The 18,207-nt window shown below is 54.6% G+C and overlaps 5 protein-coding genes across 5 annotated transcripts; 3 read left to right on the plus strand and 2 right to left on the minus strand.

Moving 5' to 3' along the window:
* Positions 1-1,546: 1,546 nt before the first annotated feature.
* Positions 1,547-2,906, minus strand: CDEST_06349 (Putative INO80 complex subunit B-like region, INO80 complex, subunit Ies2; the record flags this gene model as incomplete). The annotated part of the gene is made up of 3 exons (XM_062922508.1): positions 1,547-1,789; positions 1,860-1,960; positions 2,024-2,906. The coding sequence occupies 3 exons, from the start codon at positions 2,904-2,906 to the stop codon at positions 1,547-1,549; spliced, it is 1,227 nt and encodes a 408-aa protein (XP_062778559.1).
* A 1,457-nt stretch (positions 2,907-4,363) lies between these two features.
* Positions 4,364-6,278, plus strand: CDEST_06350 (Putative peroxisomal membrane protein). Its single transcript, XM_062922509.1, has 2 exons — positions 4,364-5,073; positions 5,134-6,278. The coding sequence occupies exons 1-2, from the start codon at positions 4,786-4,788 to the stop codon at positions 5,992-5,994; spliced, it is 1,149 nt and encodes a 382-aa protein (XP_062778560.1). The 5' UTR covers positions 4,364-4,785; the 3' UTR covers positions 5,995-6,278.
* A 194-nt stretch (positions 6,279-6,472) lies between these two features.
* CDEST_06351 (Putative chromo/chromo shadow domain, Chromo-like domain superfamily protein) lies at positions 6,473-11,119 on the minus strand. The gene has a single exon (XM_062922510.1). It carries the CDS (start codon positions 10,803-10,805, stop codon positions 6,732-6,734), a length of 4,074 nt encoding a protein of 1,357 aa, XP_062778561.1. The 5' UTR covers positions 10,806-11,119; the 3' UTR covers positions 6,473-6,731.
* Positions 11,120-12,913: 1,794 nt separating this feature from the next.
* Positions 12,914-15,086, plus strand: CDEST_06352 (Putative small GTP-binding protein). The gene is made up of 5 exons (XM_062922511.1): positions 12,914-13,145; positions 13,251-13,263; positions 13,347-13,736; positions 13,802-13,882; positions 13,975-15,086. Exons 1-5 carry the CDS (start codon positions 13,125-13,127, stop codon positions 14,106-14,108), a joined length of 639 nt encoding a protein of 212 aa, XP_062778562.1. The 5' UTR covers positions 12,914-13,124; the 3' UTR covers positions 14,109-15,086.
* Positions 15,087-15,517: 431 nt separating this feature from the next.
* Positions 15,518-18,001, plus strand: CDEST_06353 (Putative F-box domain-containing protein). The gene is made up of 4 exons (XM_062922512.1): positions 15,518-15,608; positions 15,669-16,056; positions 16,111-17,220; positions 17,277-18,001. Exons 3-4 carry the CDS (start codon positions 16,375-16,377, stop codon positions 17,718-17,720), a joined length of 1,290 nt encoding a protein of 429 aa, XP_062778563.1. The 5' UTR covers positions 15,518-15,608; positions 15,669-16,056; positions 16,111-16,374; the 3' UTR covers positions 17,721-18,001.
* Positions 18,002-18,207: the final 206 nt, after the last annotated feature.

Below are 18,207 nucleotides of genomic sequence, written 5' to 3' on the forward strand. Positions count from 1 at the left end.
GCCCAACAACACTCGCACCCCCCAAGTTCTTTGACTTGGAACAACGGGGGCTCAAGACCCAGCTCGGGGGCGGGAGGACGTGTGTGGTTGACAGACGGCCGTCTCGTGCCGCACGTCGTTTCTGGCGACCTGCAGTATGCCGAACTCTGCTTGCTTGTCTGCTTGCCTCATCCTTGGCTGGGGTTGCCAAGTTGCCTGCCTGCCTGCCTGCTTGCTTGCTTGCTTGCATCTCTATTTTCCCCGCTCTCCTCCCCTCCATCTCTCTCTTTCTTTGCTTGATTCCTCCATACTGTACATGTCATGCTACCATCCGTTAGGTTCCCTGCCCGCCCGCCTTCCCGGCTACTTGCAGGCGCAGATCCGGGGTTTGGTTGGCTACTGGGCTCGAATCCCACCGGGGAAGGAGGGCATTAACTACGGATACACAGTCCACTTCAGGAACCTAAGGGACGAACAGCGAACCCGTATTGTGCTAGGTGTAAGATGCTGGCAGGAGAAGCAAACAAGCGATCATGCTGGTTGATTCCGTCCGAGAGAGAGAGAGAAAGAGCTCGTTCGACAACGAGCTGGAAAGACCAATATGTTGATTCTTCCCAAGACTCCCTGCCGAGTCTTGCGTTGAATCCCCCTAAAGAAGTTGGACCACATGCCGGCAACGCACCACTCGCACATATCGGAACTAACCTTCGGGGCATGACAAACCTCGCAGGGCTTCTCCGTCCATCGGACCCTCCAAGCAATCCAAGCAACACCAAAGCTTCGCAGGCACGCAAGGACGATCGCCACAGCCGTTTCCTGCTTAGCTAAGCCTCGGCGTGGGAATGCTCTTGGCTGATGTATCCCCTCTCTCGTGCTTCCCAAGTCATCCTCCTCCTCTCCCTTCCCCCATTAGCCAACAGAAGACGGGGGGTTCATATGCAGCATCCTTCGAAGTGAATTGCGCAAGAGAACAATGCGGAAAAGAAAGCGATCCATCGGGAAAAGCTTCGACTTCTTTGGGAAAGGCCCCGAACGGAGGACCACATGACGCCCTCTCGCCTGTGCAAGGTCCCCACCACGACCGACCGGATTACATAAGAACCCCAGCCGCTCCAACGCGCTCCGTGGCCCACAGGGAGCGCAGATGCGGTCAGGATCGCCGGCGCCCGCTGGTTGCATCACCCCACAAACGCACCCAGGTCCTTGCGTTGAGCTCTGGAATAATGACAGGACGGCCGGCTCCGAGCCCCATGCCATTTGTTTCTGATCCCATGAGCAGTAGGTGGGCTGTTCAGAGCTCCCGAGAGTCGACCTTTATATTTTGAATAACGAAGAACCCCTCGGCACAGTACATGCATGTTATGTCATTAAAGTAAACTCTAGACCCGGTGAGTGACTTCAGCTTAAGCTGTTCTGCAATTCGATACCAAGCGCAGCCCACCAAAAGCGCTTCTTTTTCCACAGTGGCCCCTCAAGAGTCTGCCCCGATTCCTTGTTGCGGGGCCTCACGCCTTTTCTGATGGAATGACAGTGGGTTACGGAAAGAGGCCTCTGCCCCCTGACCTGCTTATGCAACCTCCTCAACCATCTTGCCGGACTTCAGGCCTCCGGGCACAAACACCTTGCCCGCCGGCCCTCCGAGCATCTCGTCGGGCACCGCGACCACGCTGCCCTTCTTTGAGTTGACCCAGCGGATAAACGCGACGTCGGGCTTCTGAGACTCGTTGCCTGGCGTCTCGTCGCCCACGCCTCCGCCCTTACCCTTAGTCTTGGGGGCTTGCTTCTTCAGCAGTTTGTTGATGGTTTCCATCTACCGTCATTGTTAGTATGATTTGTCCAGTAGATGATTTTAATGTCAGGGATTGCTCGCTTGCCTTGACTTCTTCATTGCGCTTGTCCGACAGGTTTCGTCGTCGACGAGCCATTTCCAGCCTTCTCATCGACAGCTCTTCCGCCGTGAACACCTTCTTTGCTTGGACCTCTGTGGCCGTAGTCGTTAGCGCGTGATCTGCCAAAGAAGGATTCGAACCATTACGAGACGTACCATCCGAAAGCTTCATGTACTGCTGAGGCTCGTCCTCGAAGCGAGCACGCTGTCTTCTCGTCATTTTAGTCAGGTCGGGCGTACCCTCGCGGCTGCCGAGTTCACTATCGAGCTCCTCGGCATCCGGCTGTGCCGTCTCGTCGGCCACTTCGATTTCCTCCTCCTCGCCTTCAGCCTCATCTTCCTCGCCCTCGGCATCCTCTTCATCTTCGTCCTCGTCCTCGTCCTCATCGTCATCGTCATCGCCCGCACCCCCCACATCGATGCTCATGTTCATCGTGTTCTCGGGGTCACTGACTTCGATCTCGCTGAGCTCCTCTTCGTCATCGTCGTCGTCCTCAATAACCCTCGCCGCCGCTGGTCGTCGGGGAGTGACCTTGCCAGCCTTGGGCAGCGAGATCTTGATGGTGGGGGCGGCAGGGGTGTCCATGTCGACGTCACCATCGGCGTCCTCCTCTTCACCCTCAGCATCGACATCCATGTCGTCCTCATCGCCCTCGGCATCAGGCTCCTCCATCTCCTCGTCTTCTTCCTCTTCCTCGTCGCTATCCGACTCGACAACGTAGCTCTTCTTGGGGCCGCGGTTGCGTCTCCCGGCGACAATCTCACTTCCATAAGAGGCCCGGCTGTTGACCGAGATGCTGTTCTCAGTCGAGTTTCTCCCCCTGCTGGTGGCCTCACGAAGCTTATTGGCGGGTACTTTGACGGTAAGGTTCAAATGCTCGCTTCCAGGGGAAGACGGCGGGCCGCGGGAGACACCCGAGGTGCGGCCCTCTGAACGGCGGGGACGGCCAGACATGGTGCTGTTTCGTTCGCTGTCGGCCCAGTCAGTAATCTGCTCTTGGGCCTTCTTAGCCGCGGAGCGGCGAGGTCGGGAAGCCATTGTGAGATGAGCGACGTCGCGAGGCTCAATTCCAAGGATGCGGTTGGCGTGCTGGACGATGTCTTGGGTGAAGAGGTTTTGGGGATTTGGTTTAAATGACGGCGGGGGATTTTTAGGCCAAGATTGGACTTGGGAGGAGGTTGAATTAAGGTAAGTTCGGGGGCCGAATAGACAAGGAAGGGGAAAGGTGAGGTGGCACTGCTGCTAAGGAATCCGATCCCTAGATACGGGAGATGAGGTAAGGCAATCAAAGCATTTGGCCGAGATGGTAAGTTGCGCGCCAAGGTAGGTTTTTACGCCTCTTCCTTTTTTTTTTTACTGAATCGCACACACGTGCGGGCGCTTTTCGACTCTCCCCGATGTCCGGGTTCTCGACACGGGTCTGCTTTTGACGCTCTCTAACCAGACCAAACTGGATTCGTGGGCGTGCAGAGTAGATCCAATCACCTGCTGCCCAGAAACGTTGATCCGCAAACCAGATCTTTGCTTGCCTCACTTGATTCGGCGAAGTAAAACGGGTGTGATGCTGATATAAACGATGAATGGACCCCGGCGAGGGGCGGAAAGCTGATGATGAGGTGTGGCAGGAAGAGGAAGGTCAAGAGGCAGAAACAGAAAGGCTAAAGGGAACGTCGCATCTAAGCTTACCGAGTGATACTTCTGGGTGTGATGGACGACGGCTAGCCGCAGCGATAGAAACGCGTGCAAAGGCAACAAACGGCAAATGGGATAGTTTCCTTGGTGGCCTATCGCCTCACAACTGGATCCAAGCACCGCAAGGTTACTGGGAGGTTCGGTGGCTGCGGCCAAGCCAAGCCGAGCGTGGGCGTGGGCGGGAAAAAAAGGCGACCCCTGAACTGAGACTTCGGGAACGATTGGACCTCGTCGCCTCCTGCGCGTGCCGTTTCTCTGCTTCTCTCCTGCGTATTTCTGCAAAAGACTTGGCTCTCTCACTCACACACACACACACACACTCTCTCTCTCTCTCTCTCTCTCTCTCTCTCTCTCTCTCTCTCTCTCTCTCTCTCTCTCTCTCTCTCTCTCTCTCTCTCTCTCTCTCTCTCTCTCTCTCTGTGTGTGTCTCTCTCCCCTTCGATGTGTTACGCGCGTGGTTTCGTCCTGCGTCCTGTCCCCCCCTGCTTAGTGAGTCCACTCAAGACGTACTTCCCATGAACCTAGAACTGGGATTTGGACCGTGAGATCTCACCTACGGTCGCTTCCTTGGTTTGTGAGCGGCGTTGGGTCGATGAAGGCGCCACCAGCGGTCAAAGATTGTCGGTGACGGGCGAAGGAGCAAAGTGGATGACGGGATTCGGCTGCTCGACACAGGACTGGCCGTGAAAACGGTATGAAATTGAGGGGGGAAGATGGACGACTGCGAACAAGTGAGACGATTCTCAATGAAATGCTACCACAACATCCAAAGTCGACGCTACGTCGGACTGCGCCTTTCAGCCTTTCCTGCTTCCAACAGGCACTGAAGTCCGCTGAAGCGCCGGATGTCGAAAACGGGGCTCCGTTCTGCTGGCCACCATGGGCACCGTGCATCGGATGCGGTCCCACTTCCCACCATACCTTGTACTGCATAGCACTTCATGAACGGTAGCGTACCGTGACAAGCTGCAGCCTGTTGGGCACCGTTTTACTTGTGTATGGCCAGTACCGTAATGAACGTCCAGCCTCTCCGTTATCGCGCCGCACCCCCAACCGAGGCATGTGGTCATAGGTGCCGAACCGCCGACCATCAACTCCCGCCTCCGGGCTGAGCCACTCACTCTATGTGTTGCGCCCGCCTGGACATTTCTCAATTCTTGGTTCTCAGCTCCATCAATCTCCCTAAGAGACCCTTGCTGGGGTTCTCAATACTGCAGACGCAACCATGAGCGATTCCGACGGCAACAAGAGCACCCCCGGCATTCCAGCATGGCAGCGCAATCAAAGAACGGATGCCGAACTCGAGCCGCAGCCCGAACAGCCCTCGCAGGATGCCAAACAAGATGAGCCCGCTAGCGAAAACAACCTCGAAGTCGCCCGCAAGTTCCTGCAAGATGACGAGATCCGGGACGCGCCGAGGGAAGCAAAGGAGGCTTTCCTCAAGACCAAGGGCATATCATCTGAAGATATAGAGCAGCTGTTGGGCAGCTCGGCATCTGAGCCGACACAGGAAGTAAGTCTCTCTATACCGTACGCGACATGCGCCTGGTCATAACTGACAGCATAGTACCAGGCCAACCAAACGGAACAGCAAGCACCGAAAAGCTTGACACAAGTAGCGACAACGACACCTGTACCACAAACAAGACCAACACCACCGCCCAACACCGAAGTCTCCATCCCTCGCCAAACAGACCAACCCCCGGTCGTTACATATCCCGAGTTCCTCACGAAGCCGACTCGTCCCCCGCCGCTGATCACGGCCAACAGCATCTTCAACACCCTCTACGCCTTCGCCGGTCTCTCCACCTTCCTCTACGGTACGAGCAAGTATCTCGTGGCGCCCATGGTCGAGAACCTCACCGAGGCGCGCTGCGATCTCCACAGCACCACATCCAAGAATCTTGCCAAGATCATTGAGAAGCTCGAGGGCACCGTCTCCGAGGTCCCCGCCACCGCCAAGGCCTCCGCCACGGACGCGGAAGCATACAAGGACGACGCGAGCAGCGTCGGCGCCGACGACCCTACCGAAATGTTCCACCGCGACATCGGCACGCAGACGTCGATCCCTTCGACGCCCAGGTTTGGCGAGCCCGGCTTCGGGACGACGGCGACGGCGGAAGATAAAAACAAGTCTGCGAGCGAGAGGCATGCTGATAAGCTCACGCGGCTCAAGAGCTCGGCGGACTTGCTCAGGACGACGGTAGTCTCGGATGCCGATGACCTCGCGGACCTCAAGTCCAAGATGGACGTGCTCAAGGACGACCTCGTACAACTGGCGTACCCGAGCCCGCAGGACTACGGCGGCTACTCAATCTACGGTGGCCCACGCAAAAACGAGCCCGAAGACGAGATCAAGAAGGCGAGGGACAACATTCGGAGGGTCAAGGGCGTGTTGCTCAGCACGAGGAATTTCCCAGCCTCGGCGAGGTGATGCCGAGGCGCGGTGTTTTGTCTATTTGGCCGGGCTTGGATATCGTGGGAAACTCCGGGAACGGCTGCATGATAATCAGGGGGACTGTGTACCATACAATGAATGAATATGACGGAAATCGACGACTTCGTTTTGTTCGGCAATGCGGTTTTTGCGCAATCCCAAAGCACCAATGCGCTCGATGCTTTTATGAGGTCACCTCTTACATCGACGGGACTTCTAAGCACGAAGCAAGAGACCTATCTGCACGTAGAACCGAGAACTGTCGGCAGCCGCTTTCCCCTCCACGACGGGTAGGACAAGGGTCTAGCTACGTCCAAAGAGGTCGAAGAGATACTCTCATTGTAGGAAAGTTCCCGTTTGCCTCTCTCTTCTGTCCTTTGCAGACCATGACCTCCCCCTGCGCGATGACCGTTGGAGATGCTTCTCTGCAGGTAAACACGGTGCCCAATGATACAGTGATACAGTAGGTCGTCTTGCGAAAAGCTTAGTGGATCTCCACACGGTTATACATTGTGGCGAAAGTCTCCCAGAGACATATTGACTCTTTCACGATCCACCCATTTCACGTACTGCGACATACTGATAGTCTGCTTCTAGAGTGCAATTTTGTCAAAACTGGAACCCAAAGTGCACTAGTGCATAGCCGAGTGCCCATCGTAACGATCACCCTCGACGTTTCATCGTCAATATACAGATCCTGTCTGTTCGTAGAAAAGCATACACCCTCCCTTATATCACTGCTTGCTCTCCACGCGCGTCCCCTCGCTGTCCTTCCCACTGGTGGGAGGAATGCGTACCAACTCGAAGACGCGCTTCCAAGAAGAGACGTTGATGTGCTCAAAGTTTCGGTTCTCCGCCACTTGCTGCTCCTGATACCAGTCTAGGGTCGGTTTGAACGTGTAGGGGTACGCCTTACGCTTGTCCCGTCTGTCAAGATTCACCACCCACTTGTAGAACAGGTTCTCGCACCGGCTGTGCCGGATCGGTCTGCAAGCGCGGGGCGGATGAAAGATGATCTTGCCATCGCTGTTGTGGTTCTGAGGACGGACCATCGGATCGATGTCCATCCCATCTGGCGTGGTGGGCCTTCTCGGGGCAGGCCCGGCACCGGGATAGATTTTGTGAAAACCCCTCGAGGAAAGAAGATATTCGATTGCGGGAAGATATCCCTTTACATCTCTCATCATGGCCTCCAGATTGGCCAAGGTCACATCGATCGGCGAGGTGTACTCGGTGGGGACTGAATCGAAACCTCCAATCCAGACCTGCTTCAAATCAAGACCTCGATGCTTGGCTGCCCCCTTTTCTCGTATCATCCCGATGAGATGCTGTTGGGGCGAGGTGAGCTGGAACTCGTAAAAGCGGTCTCCCGTGGGAAACCGGTCCTTGGCTGCAATGTCCCAGATGAGGAGCTCTGTCCCTTCCCACGGCCTGTGAGGTGCCTGAACTCGCCAAATGGCGAGCCACGGGTGACGGGTGGGTGGTTTACATTGGGAATCGTCGTCGGGAGTGTAGAACAAGGTAAAGTAAGTGTTGAAGACAGGTGGCCCACGTGCGTCGCTCGGGGGTCGGAAGCCTGGCAAGAACTGGGTGAAGAACGGCCAGGGAAACTCCAACCATCTCTCGAACGTGGCAAAGTTCCGATGGAAATCTCCGTATGAGTCAGCAGTATCGGCGATATCTTTGAAGTAAGAAACTGGGAAGCCGTACAGCTTCGCAAACGGGCACCACCTGGCATTGTCACACTCCTTTGCCAGCTCCATCAACTTAGTGGAAAAGAAGTGAGCAGCCAATCCACCGAGCATCTTGGTTGCACCATCGTTGGGTTGACGGGGATGGTCGGGGTCGCTTGCAGTAGGTTCCAAAAGAGGAGCGTCGCCCCTTGGCTCGGCTCCCGGATCGCGCCCTGCACCCGGAGGGTAAAAGGGAATGTCGCAGGGTTTGATGAGATGACTGGTGTCGGAACTGCCGTCGGTGCCTAGGACATGGAACTTCCGGAACTGATCGAATCGAGTTTGTGACCAGCAGCCGAACCAATTTACCAGGCTTTGCTCATCGTTGGCATCGATGGATTGGTCAGCGAGGACGATGGGTTCGAGCTGCTCGTCCGGCACAATGCTGGTCTGAGCAGGTAACCGAAGTCCGTCAACAATAGCCCAAGTATTAAAGCGAGCCGCGCAGTCTTCCTTGCTCAGGCCTGCCTTACATACTGCCTGTTCTCGCTCTGCGTCGGACCGATGGCGCTTCTTATCACCCTCTGTCAACAACATATCGCGATAATTGGACCTCTCGAAAGCGAGATCTCGTAGGTAGTCGACTATGTTTGCAGCGGCTACAATCTTTTGGCTGTTATAAGGTTTGTCATGCGTTTTCTTGTACCACTCAAAGAGTTGTTGAGCACGTCTTGGCTCCGACACCAGAAAGCTGGGCGTCACCAGTATCGCGTTGCCATGGGGGAAAAACCTCGTCAATTCAACTTTGCCTGGTTCAGTCTGGTGATGCATGGACCGGATGGAAGGATACAAAGGGTGCTGCTGAAGTGACTCCCCAATGCACCAGAACACGTAAGCTGCACTCTTGCTGTGAGTCAGTAGTCTGAGCAGGCCAGGGAACTGTCGGAGAGTATCAGTGGCTGCCTCGTGAACAATGATGACTCCTTGCGCGACAATCTTCGGATTGGTAAAGGCGGCCCAATCGCCAGCAGTCTTGGTGGAAAACACCCTGCAAGAGGGATCTTCCACATGAAGCCACTCGCTCACAGCATCGAGCAAGAGCTTTCTGGACGGAGGGAACGCCAGGTAGAAGTTGTGGTGTATGTCTCGCATTCCAGGTGATAGAAGTTGACGGTAGTTGAGACGGAGCAGATCCCGAAAGATTATACTGCGTGGCTCTGTTGACTGTGGAGCCCATCTCCTTTTCGCCGGCAGGGGCTTCGTGGCAATTGACTGCGGTTTGAATATGGCATATCTCAACGTGACGGTTGCCGGGTTGCTGACTTCGGCTTCAGCTATCACCTTCTTCCAATCCTCACAGTCGGCGGGGTAGATGATGATGAGGAACTCTTCGTGGAAGCAGGCAACCCCGAAAGGACCTAATCTTAGCCGTTCAGCGGCTCTGCTGATGATTTCTTGGTCGCTCGCCAGTGTCGGTCGGACGGCCCCGTGTGACAGGTTCTGCCCCACGATCGACCCTCTTTGGGAGGTAAAAGTAAGGGCATTCAAAGTCCTGCTGAAATGGAGTGAATCTTTGTTGACGAAGTGTGAGTGCCATGGGTCGGAGTCAGGTCTGATGTTTTCAAACGTCATCTGAACGCCCTTGGTGCCTGATGGGCCCAGGACGACAACCTTCTCAAAGCTCTGGCCCGCGCTTCGCGACTGGTATTCTGTTACGGACAGTTTGCGGAGAATCGATCGGGGTTTTGGAGGTGGCTGAGATGGCTGAGACGGATCTGATGGCATCGGGGGTGACTTGAGTCTTTTCGGGCGAGAGATTGGCGACGTGACCATCTCGCCCATCAACTCCGGCTCATTGACAAGCGGTAAGTCTGCAAACTGAACAGACCTCCTACTCTTGACTATGGGCCTCGTAGACTGCGACTCTGAGCTCGGGGGAAGTGCCGTATCGGTTATCTCCGAAACCGTAGCACTGGAGTCGCTGGCGGATATCGCCATCAAGCCATCGGCCGAATGCTTCAAAGCAGACCGAAGAACGGTACTTGAAGTGCCAGAGCTTGTGTCAGAGTTTGAGCCTGCAGGAGGACCGTTGCTGATACTGAACAGCTTAGTCGGCATAGCGCCAGACGCCACATCTGCCTTATCACGGCTTTGTAACTCGGCCTTCCGCCGCAGTCGAAAGTTTGTAAACATGCGAGGATCTTTAGTTGGGTCTGCCACGTTCTGCACCAATTGACGACCTTGCCTGGATTGCTTGCCGGCGGCAAAGACGTTGATGCCACTTCCACTGTTCTGTAATCTGATCATCGTCCTCGAGCTGATGGCGGTCTTCTTAGCCTTGTGTGCAGGCCATGCAGATGCCGTAGGAGCAGCCAACCGACTAACGGCTGCATTGGCGGCCGGCTTGCTAGCAGTCGACTTTTTCGCTGCCCCCAAGGACCCGTTTGCCGCCGACGCGAGTGACAATGATTGCGGGCGTGGCTGTGAAACGGGCGACGAGGGTTTTTTCTTCGTTGGCGACTTAGTACTATCCGTTGTCTTCTCTGGCATCGTGGTCCGCTTGCGGTGGACTGGCCTTGCCACGGCCGCCTGCTTGAGTGGCTTCTTTGGCCGAATGTCCTCGATAGGACTTGTATCTGTCTGTCGCTCAACAGGCTTTGGGGGCGGAATGATGGCATTGTAATCGTCCTCGCTGACATCTTCGTCGCTAACGTAGTAGTCGGCTTTGGTTTCGCCTCTCCACAATTTGAGTTGCAGGCCCCGTCGCTTCCGCTCAATGTTGCGCTTATGGTGTCGCTGATATTTGTCCTCGTAACGATTGTCCACGGCTTCCTGCCAGGCGACGATGTCAAAGGGTTCCACTTCGCCTCGGGCTTGCTTTGCTTCCGTATCTCGCCACTCTTGAAGCAGCTCGTCCGTTACGTTCTCCTCTGGTTCCCATGTTGCTTCTTCAATAGGATAGCCGGTCCACTCCACCAGATATTTGTCTTTTCCGCCTTCACGAGTCTGGTAGCGGATACCTTCGACGAGCCACTCCTCATCTGAATCATGTTCGGATACTAGGGTGGAGTTGATGGAGATGGCATCGTCATCTGGCGCCCCATCTTCCTCCACGAACAGGCCTGATGCATCCATGATGGGCTCAAGCTCTGGTAACCATGCTTTGCAGTACGGTCTCGGGCGGTTTATCCTGTGATTGGATCAAGGCGAGATTGATTAAGGCTTGAAGTTCCGGGGGTGAAAACACACTTAGGCGATCATCGGAGTGAGTCCTTCAATGGCCAGACCGAAATCGAGGTAGCCGCACGTAATGCCGACGGTGTGTGTGCGAAGCATGGAAGCATCGCAAACTCAGATGTGATGCTGGTCGGACGATGAACGCGAGCTCTGGGGTTGGTGATATGGATGAAACTGCTTTCCTTAAGATGGCAAGACAGTGAAGAGTGAACCTGTGAAATGTTTAGCGACGAGTTTCTCTGAGAATAATGAGCCTAGGTAAAGTACCAAGCTGGAGAAGGGGTTCCTTCCGTGTTCAACTTGCTGACAGCGAAGGGGCTTTGGCAATGGTCAAATACCTAGGGTGGGTAGGAGTTCGAGTGCTCCTGGTGTGAACTGGGTGTGAAAGGAAACCGAGACAGCACACGACGATGGTGCTTACCTACCTGGTAGGGGTCAATTCCGAACACCTCCAGTACCTAGGTACCATCATCACCTTGACCTAAGGTATGGAAGAGCCGGCCGGTTGGGTCCGTGCGTTTCGGGGCGGAGAGATCGGAGGCTAATCAAACGCTTAGAGTGGAAGAGTAAAAAAAATAAGAGAGTGCTATGCAGACAGGAGGAGCTGAGGAAGTACTCTCTTAACGTTGAGAGCGTCATTGGGAATAGTGAAACAGATAAAGCGGAACCTCACTTTTCAAGCCAGGCAACCCCATTTACATATACCCATCTATGTTTGTAGAGAAGCGTTCGAACCACAATCTGCCTTTTCATCTCATGGTTTTTGTGTATCGATGATTCCCGAGATTCGATGCCTCCCATCGGTTCAACTCTCCCAAATCGGAGACTTCAGACCTTGCAAGATTGATACTTGAGGTCAAATGTCCATAGCTGCGCTGCTAGAAATGACTAACAAACCAGAGGCAACGACAACATTATACACCGACATCTAGACCGGAGCTGGGAAGCGAAGAGGACCTGGGTTTTATACACAGAGGGCAACCCGGCGAGTGTGGCCACAGTTTCTTCCCTCCTGTATTGAAACTATGGTCTAATGCAAACACAACCAAGTTCACGCAAGTAGCGATTAGTGCGCCAGTCGTCCTGGTTACACTGTCGGCGTTGAAGAACGAATAGGTTCGCTCGGGTGCAGTCGGACATGTACATATATGCAACAGAGGACGTCCGCGTTCGCGAGCGGTGAGGTCGAACGGGATGAGATCGAACAGAGTGAGGGACGAGGAATCTGATCGCCCACCGTCAACCCCACGACCCGGGACACACGTGATCATGAAAGTGAAACGCGACAGTCCCAGTACCGGGTACCGACGGCGGAGATCCCGTCCTTAGTCTGGCTGTAAGAAAACATAGCTGCCGCCTGCCTCTTCTCAGCCCCCAAGGCAGAGACGGAGGAGACAGTAACATGACGGACGTGGTTGGTGCATGCCCTGTTGTGGTGGTGTGGCTCAGCGGGCTCAGCACATCCGGAACGTGGAGTGACCCCTTCGATGTTGACGTGGGCAGGGAGTCTCAGTCGATGGAGCCTGGATGAGATCCAAGTACTTTCGAGCCTGACAGTGAAGCAAAGTATCTTTTCCCGCGCTAGTGTGTTGTAAGGGGTGGTGATGTAAATGTTTTCAAGAAAGGGGTTTAGGAACCAACACGTTGGTTTTCTTTTCTCCCTCCCGGTCTAGTGGTCGCGAGGAGCTCTCGATTCCTCGCCCGTTCTCTGTAGCTGCTGCGTCGTGAAACCCTTTTACCCCCAAGGTACCACCTATTATTTACCTCCTCTGCTCTTGTAGGTACGCCAGCGCCCAGTGACCCCTCAGCCCCTCCCTTCGCCGCTGCCCAGAACCTACAGGGGCTACCTACCTGCCTACCTGCCTAGGTACCTACCTCCCCGACTACCCCTTTTTAGTTACTGTTCTCTCGGGTACTGACCCTCCAGCGAACACCTACCTAGGGCCTAAAGCTGCGCCGACACCACCTCACCTCTCACTCAGTCGTTGCTGCCTCACACACACACTGCACTGCGTCGGCTTTGCCTGCACTGTCCATCCACATCTCTCAGTCTGGTTCAGTTCCAGACCCTTACACCTTGTCTCGCCTCAACTCAACTGCTTTATCTCTCGGGGCCGCGCACACCTCCATCGAGCCGCAGTATCCTCGTTTCGCAACACCCACGACCCAACACACGCTCCGACAACCATACATCGCATCTCAATCCAAGCCGACAACATGGCCAACGACGAATATGACGTGAGTTCTCCGCCCGCAATCGCCCACCTCTCCTAGGAACAGTCCGCCCCTCTCTCCCTCTCCAATTGTTTCCCCCTCATTGCGCTAACCTGACGGCTCCCACAGTTCCTCTTTAAAGGTGCGCCCACGACCGGCAGACCCCGTGATGTTATCGCGTAATCATAAAGCTGCTGGAAGCGGGCTGACATGTTGATCTTCTAGTGGTGTTGATCGGAGACTCGGGCGTCGGAAAGTCCAACCTTCTCAGTCGATTCACCCGCAACGAGTTCAACCTCGACTCCAAGTCGACAATTGGCGTCGAGTTCGCCACCAGATCCATTCAAGTCGACTCCAAGACGATCAAGGCACAGATTTGGGATACCGCCGGCCAGGAACGCTACCGCGCCATCACCTCGGCCTACTACAGAGGAGCTGTCGGTGCACTCCTTGTCTACGATATCAGCAAGCACCAGACATACGAGAACGTCACCCGATGGCTGAAGGAACTGCGAGACCACGCTGATGCCAACATCGTCATCATGCTGGTCGGAAACAAGAGCGATTTGCGCCATCTGCGAGCAGTGCCTACAGAGGAGGCCAAGGCTTTCGCTAGTACGTTGCGGTGAATGAGCAAGGGGAATATCAGCGGATACCGAGTTGGCTAACCTGTCTCTTAGGCGAGAACCACCTCTCGTTCATTGAGACGTCTGCCCTCGACGCCAGCAATGTCGAACTCGCATTCCAGAACATCTTGACCGGTGCGTTACGTCTCTAGCACTCGCAGATAGCCCGAGACCCCCTTGATACCCCTGGCTTTGACTTGCGCGCTAACCGGGCCCGTTTCCGACAGAGATCTACCGAATCGTATCGAGCAAGGCCCTCGACTCGGGTGACGGGCCCCAAGCCACGATCGGGGCTGGCCCCGGCATTTCGCTCACTAAGCCTGCGGACGACAGCGCAGAGAAGGGCGGCAAGTGCTGTTAAGCGGCCAACCCCTTCTGCGAACCTGTTTCACGGCCTTTTTGGGAGGGCTACTACGGTCGATATCATGGCGTCTCAAATATGCCCCCGGGGATCTGTATGTCACTTGGTCATGGAGGGGCTGTTGCATCGAGGAATGACTAGGAATCCAACAAGTCTTTTTGTGATTTCCGAGGGGACGGAGTACAGTCTCGGCCTTTCCTTTGTTCTCCTTTATACGATCAGTGCGGCTTGTCTGGGATTTGACGTTTCTGACGATCGCTCTGCCATGCTTACGTAGTTGAATGAATCCATCTTAATGCCTTGAGTGTCTTCTGGGCTGTTTCGCCGATCTAGGTGCCTGTAGAGGCGCGGTGTGGTCTCGAGCGAGGACTGCGCTCAGCACGTCGCAACGCTATGTTCTGTTGGAGCACCCGTTGGCAAACACGTTTGGAGAAGAACGATACTACTCGGGACGTTTGCGTCGCGTCATCGGCGACTATACACAGGAGCCGCTCATGAGGTCTAGCTCCCTGACGTATCCTTTCCTCGGTGCACTCAGTTCACTGCTTGGCAACAGGTGTCCCTAGTAGCTAGAAAGTGGCTTGTCTTGCGCCGCTCGAAAATCCACTGGCCAGCATAGTAAAATCATGCGCCTTTTTCAACTTAAGTCTCGGCCCCCAATCTGGGGATCCCTCCCGCAGACCGTCAGTGTGAAGCTGGGGCACTCAAAATTGAGGTGGGCTGCCAGCTTACCTGCGATCCACAAAGCCTCTTTCCCTCACTTCGTTAGGTCGCGCTAGGTGCTCTAAAGTTCCTGCGGTGGGCGCGTTTTGGACTTGCCCCCCTCCAGAGACGCCTACTTCCAACTTCAGTGGTGCTCCTCTATTCGACTTTCTGACACGGCCTGAGCAGGCCGCTGGAGAAGACCGCAGGACATGACATATACACCTATTGAGATAAGAAATGCAACGTCCGTGCATGGATGAGGGAGTCGTTGTTGATGCCTCTACTGGCAGCACCTCACCGCCTTCCGATAAGCTGTCCTTATCATGCATCGTTCTGCCGCAAAGCAAAGAAAAAGAAGGAATGAATGCCCTTGCTGGCTGGGCGCTTGAGGGGGGTCCCCATCAATCATGAGCCACAGCGCTGATGTGGAAGTATACCTACCTGGAACCTTAGGTATGGAGCTTTTGATAGGTACCTAAATAGGGAAGTGCGTACCCGTCCTGTGACAGAGCTCAAGAAAATGGAGCGCTAGGCAATGATTGGCTGTTCAGTGCCAGCCACAGTCACGAGCGATTTGGTACCCCTGACGCCAGTCGTCTGGGGGAAGGAATCCACTGCCTCACAAGTCGACTTCAGCGCTTGAACTACCTAGGTACCTAGCTAGGTGTATGCATTAGGTCAGCAGTCGGGGCAACATGCATGTCCTCTGTGTCACCATTGCGTCCACTCTTTCTTCCCGTGTCTGCCTCAAACCCTATGCGACAGCGCCCTATCTTCTCATCATCCGTCTGTAGAGTAAGCATGGTCTATTGTGACAATCGCCGGAAAAGTCTGACAAACGTCGCGCCTTTTGAGCAAACGATGCCGGTCTACAGCTGCTCCATTCTCGATAACCCCAGCGCCGGGGTTGTCAGAAAGTAATCATACCAATCGCACACCTCGCCGGTCACTTTTGTCATCCGCCGCGAGGCCAGCAGGGGTGTTCTTCCATTCGAAACCAACGTTCCGTCTCCTTACTGGACCCTGATCTGTTTGCTCACCGCTGGCAGCTCTCTAGGAAATAAGAGCACTTCCACGACACCAACGCTAGACGATCAGTCGATTAGCTAGCCTCCTTGCCAGTGCCTGGACAGTTTCTGTCCCTAAACCATCAAACAGTACGGGAGAAACAAGCTAGGATATAAGTTGGTTACTCAAGAACTATCCTCGGGTACTTCCTAGAGTAATATGTTGGAAAGCACTAGTGAGTTGTACGATATTCTATCATCGAGACAGCCTTCGTCTGATACGTGGATAGAATCAAATCAATTAATCTTCGCTACCGACTGCTATTTGTTGCATTTTTGACGAAGTTTGTCCGAATTCATCGCCGAAGAAAGAACAAAGATCAACTCAAAAGATTGGTGCTTATCAGTTGCTCCAACCATTTCCCACACCCTATCCCTTGATAGTTACACACCGACGTTCAACTCACAAATCACCGTACTAATCACACTTCATCGACACTCCTTATTGCGACCTAAACATAGATCATTGTAGACAGTCACTAGCTGCTTTTGCGATGTCGTCAACATACTCCTCCCTTTTTGAAGCTTCGCACGTGCAGTCAGACTCGCCAGACTGCGACTTGGGCAAGCTGAACGGTCTCGAAGGCTTGCCGCTCGAGATCATATTCGACATATACCAACAACTTGACGTGGAAAGTATTTTCTCCATGGCTCAGGTCAATACCCTTTTCCACGGACTTCTGAAGAGGAACAAGGCGGTCGTCCTGCTGCCCGTTCTTGAGCGAGAATTCAGCCCGTTTCCAGAGTTGCTTCAAGTCTTCACGGCATTGGACCGGGATATGGTTCAGTACGGAGATACTTTCCAGCCGCGAAGGGTCGTTTTCAGACGGTTTCCAGGTGACATGACGGGCATAACTTTGTCTAGCGGTGGTATCCAGCACAGCCAGAGCATGGCCCCCGAGCATGCGGTGCTTGCCAATATCCTTGACGGCGGAACCCCAGCCAAGCAAAGCTCCTTGCCGCCCCGGCGGTCAGTCACCCTAGTCGACAGAGACTTAAATTCTTTGCTGAAGTATTGCTTGGTCGTACGACGATGGGAAGAGCTTTTCCCTCAGCTTCACTGGTTCACGGCCCCTGAAGATTGTCGCCAACTCAGTAAAGCAGAGAGGTTCAAACTTCGCCGTGCTCTCTATCGTTGGTGGCTATACGCCTATTACTTCCACGGCGAGCTTCCCCGGCCTCGGAGTGATCAGCCGGAACCGTTCGTCAATGATGTGCGGGTCAGTCACATGAGACTTTATCCGACTCGCGAGTTGATGGAGTTGATGGACCTCTTCCTGTCAATGAAGGACCTCGTCAGACACTATATTTACCCCAATCTGGAGCAGAATCTAGAGCCGGTAAGTGCTACGTTGAGAGCGAGATATGGTTCTCACGCTGACGACACAACGGACAGGTCGACGAAAGCAGTCCGCTTGAAACGATGATTGAGAGCAGTATCCGCGAGCGCATCGTGGACACATATGCCAAGCTTGATCCCAGAGACCTGATGTTCTACTTTCAGAACTTGTTTAATTTCCCTCGAAAGCGACTGGTGACGGATGTCAACCTCAGGCACCCCGCCTTCTCTCAAGACCGAGAATCTCTCGTGGCCGCGGTCCAGGCGGCGGTAGGCGAGCGACCATGGCTATATGATATGGCCGATCTGAGCAGTGCTGGTGGTATCGTGCATCCTGACGCTTCCGACGTTGATGAGCGGCTTAGTCGTGATGGCAGCCGTTATGGCTCGATCCCACCCCCAGGAGCTTTTCGGCGTCCTATTGGGAACTGGGCTCCTCCCGGGGACGACGGTCGAGCTCTCGCGGAGCGGAGTCACTTCCAAGGCTGGCGGGACTCTTGAGCGGTGAAAGCCGAGGTTCAAATTAATTGGCCATTCTATAGAATAGATTAGGAATTGGCGATCATAGATTCTGTCAGGTTTACTATGGGCTCCCTGATGTACCTCGGCGCATCCGAAGTGTTCGTAAAGTGACCTGGCAAGTTACCGCGGGCAGGACTAATTTCGATGCTCAGGCACCTTTTGTAGGCGGCGATGGCTACTTGGATGAGGACCTTATGCTATCTGCCTGCCTTAGCTACTCAATTCGGAGATTTTATGACCACCTGGCACCTACTTAGGTAGATAACATATCTACGAAAGTCAAGCAAGAGGTGTGCTGCCTGCGAAGAGCTCTAACTGAACTTGCCTTAAATGGGAACACGGCAATTAGTGGGTTGCGGACTTACTTGTCTTTTAGTGCAAGGCTGCGGCGTACAGGGGGTAACCTGTGGCGGGTGCGCTCTGCAAGGCGGCGGCTTGTGGCCAGCTCCCGCCTTGTCAGTGGCCC

Source organism: Colletotrichum destructivum, chromosome 4 (assembly GCF_034447905.1).
Source record: "Colletotrichum destructivum chromosome 4, complete sequence".
NCBI lineage: Eukaryota > Fungi > Ascomycota > Sordariomycetes > Glomerellales > Glomerellaceae > Colletotrichum > Colletotrichum destructivum.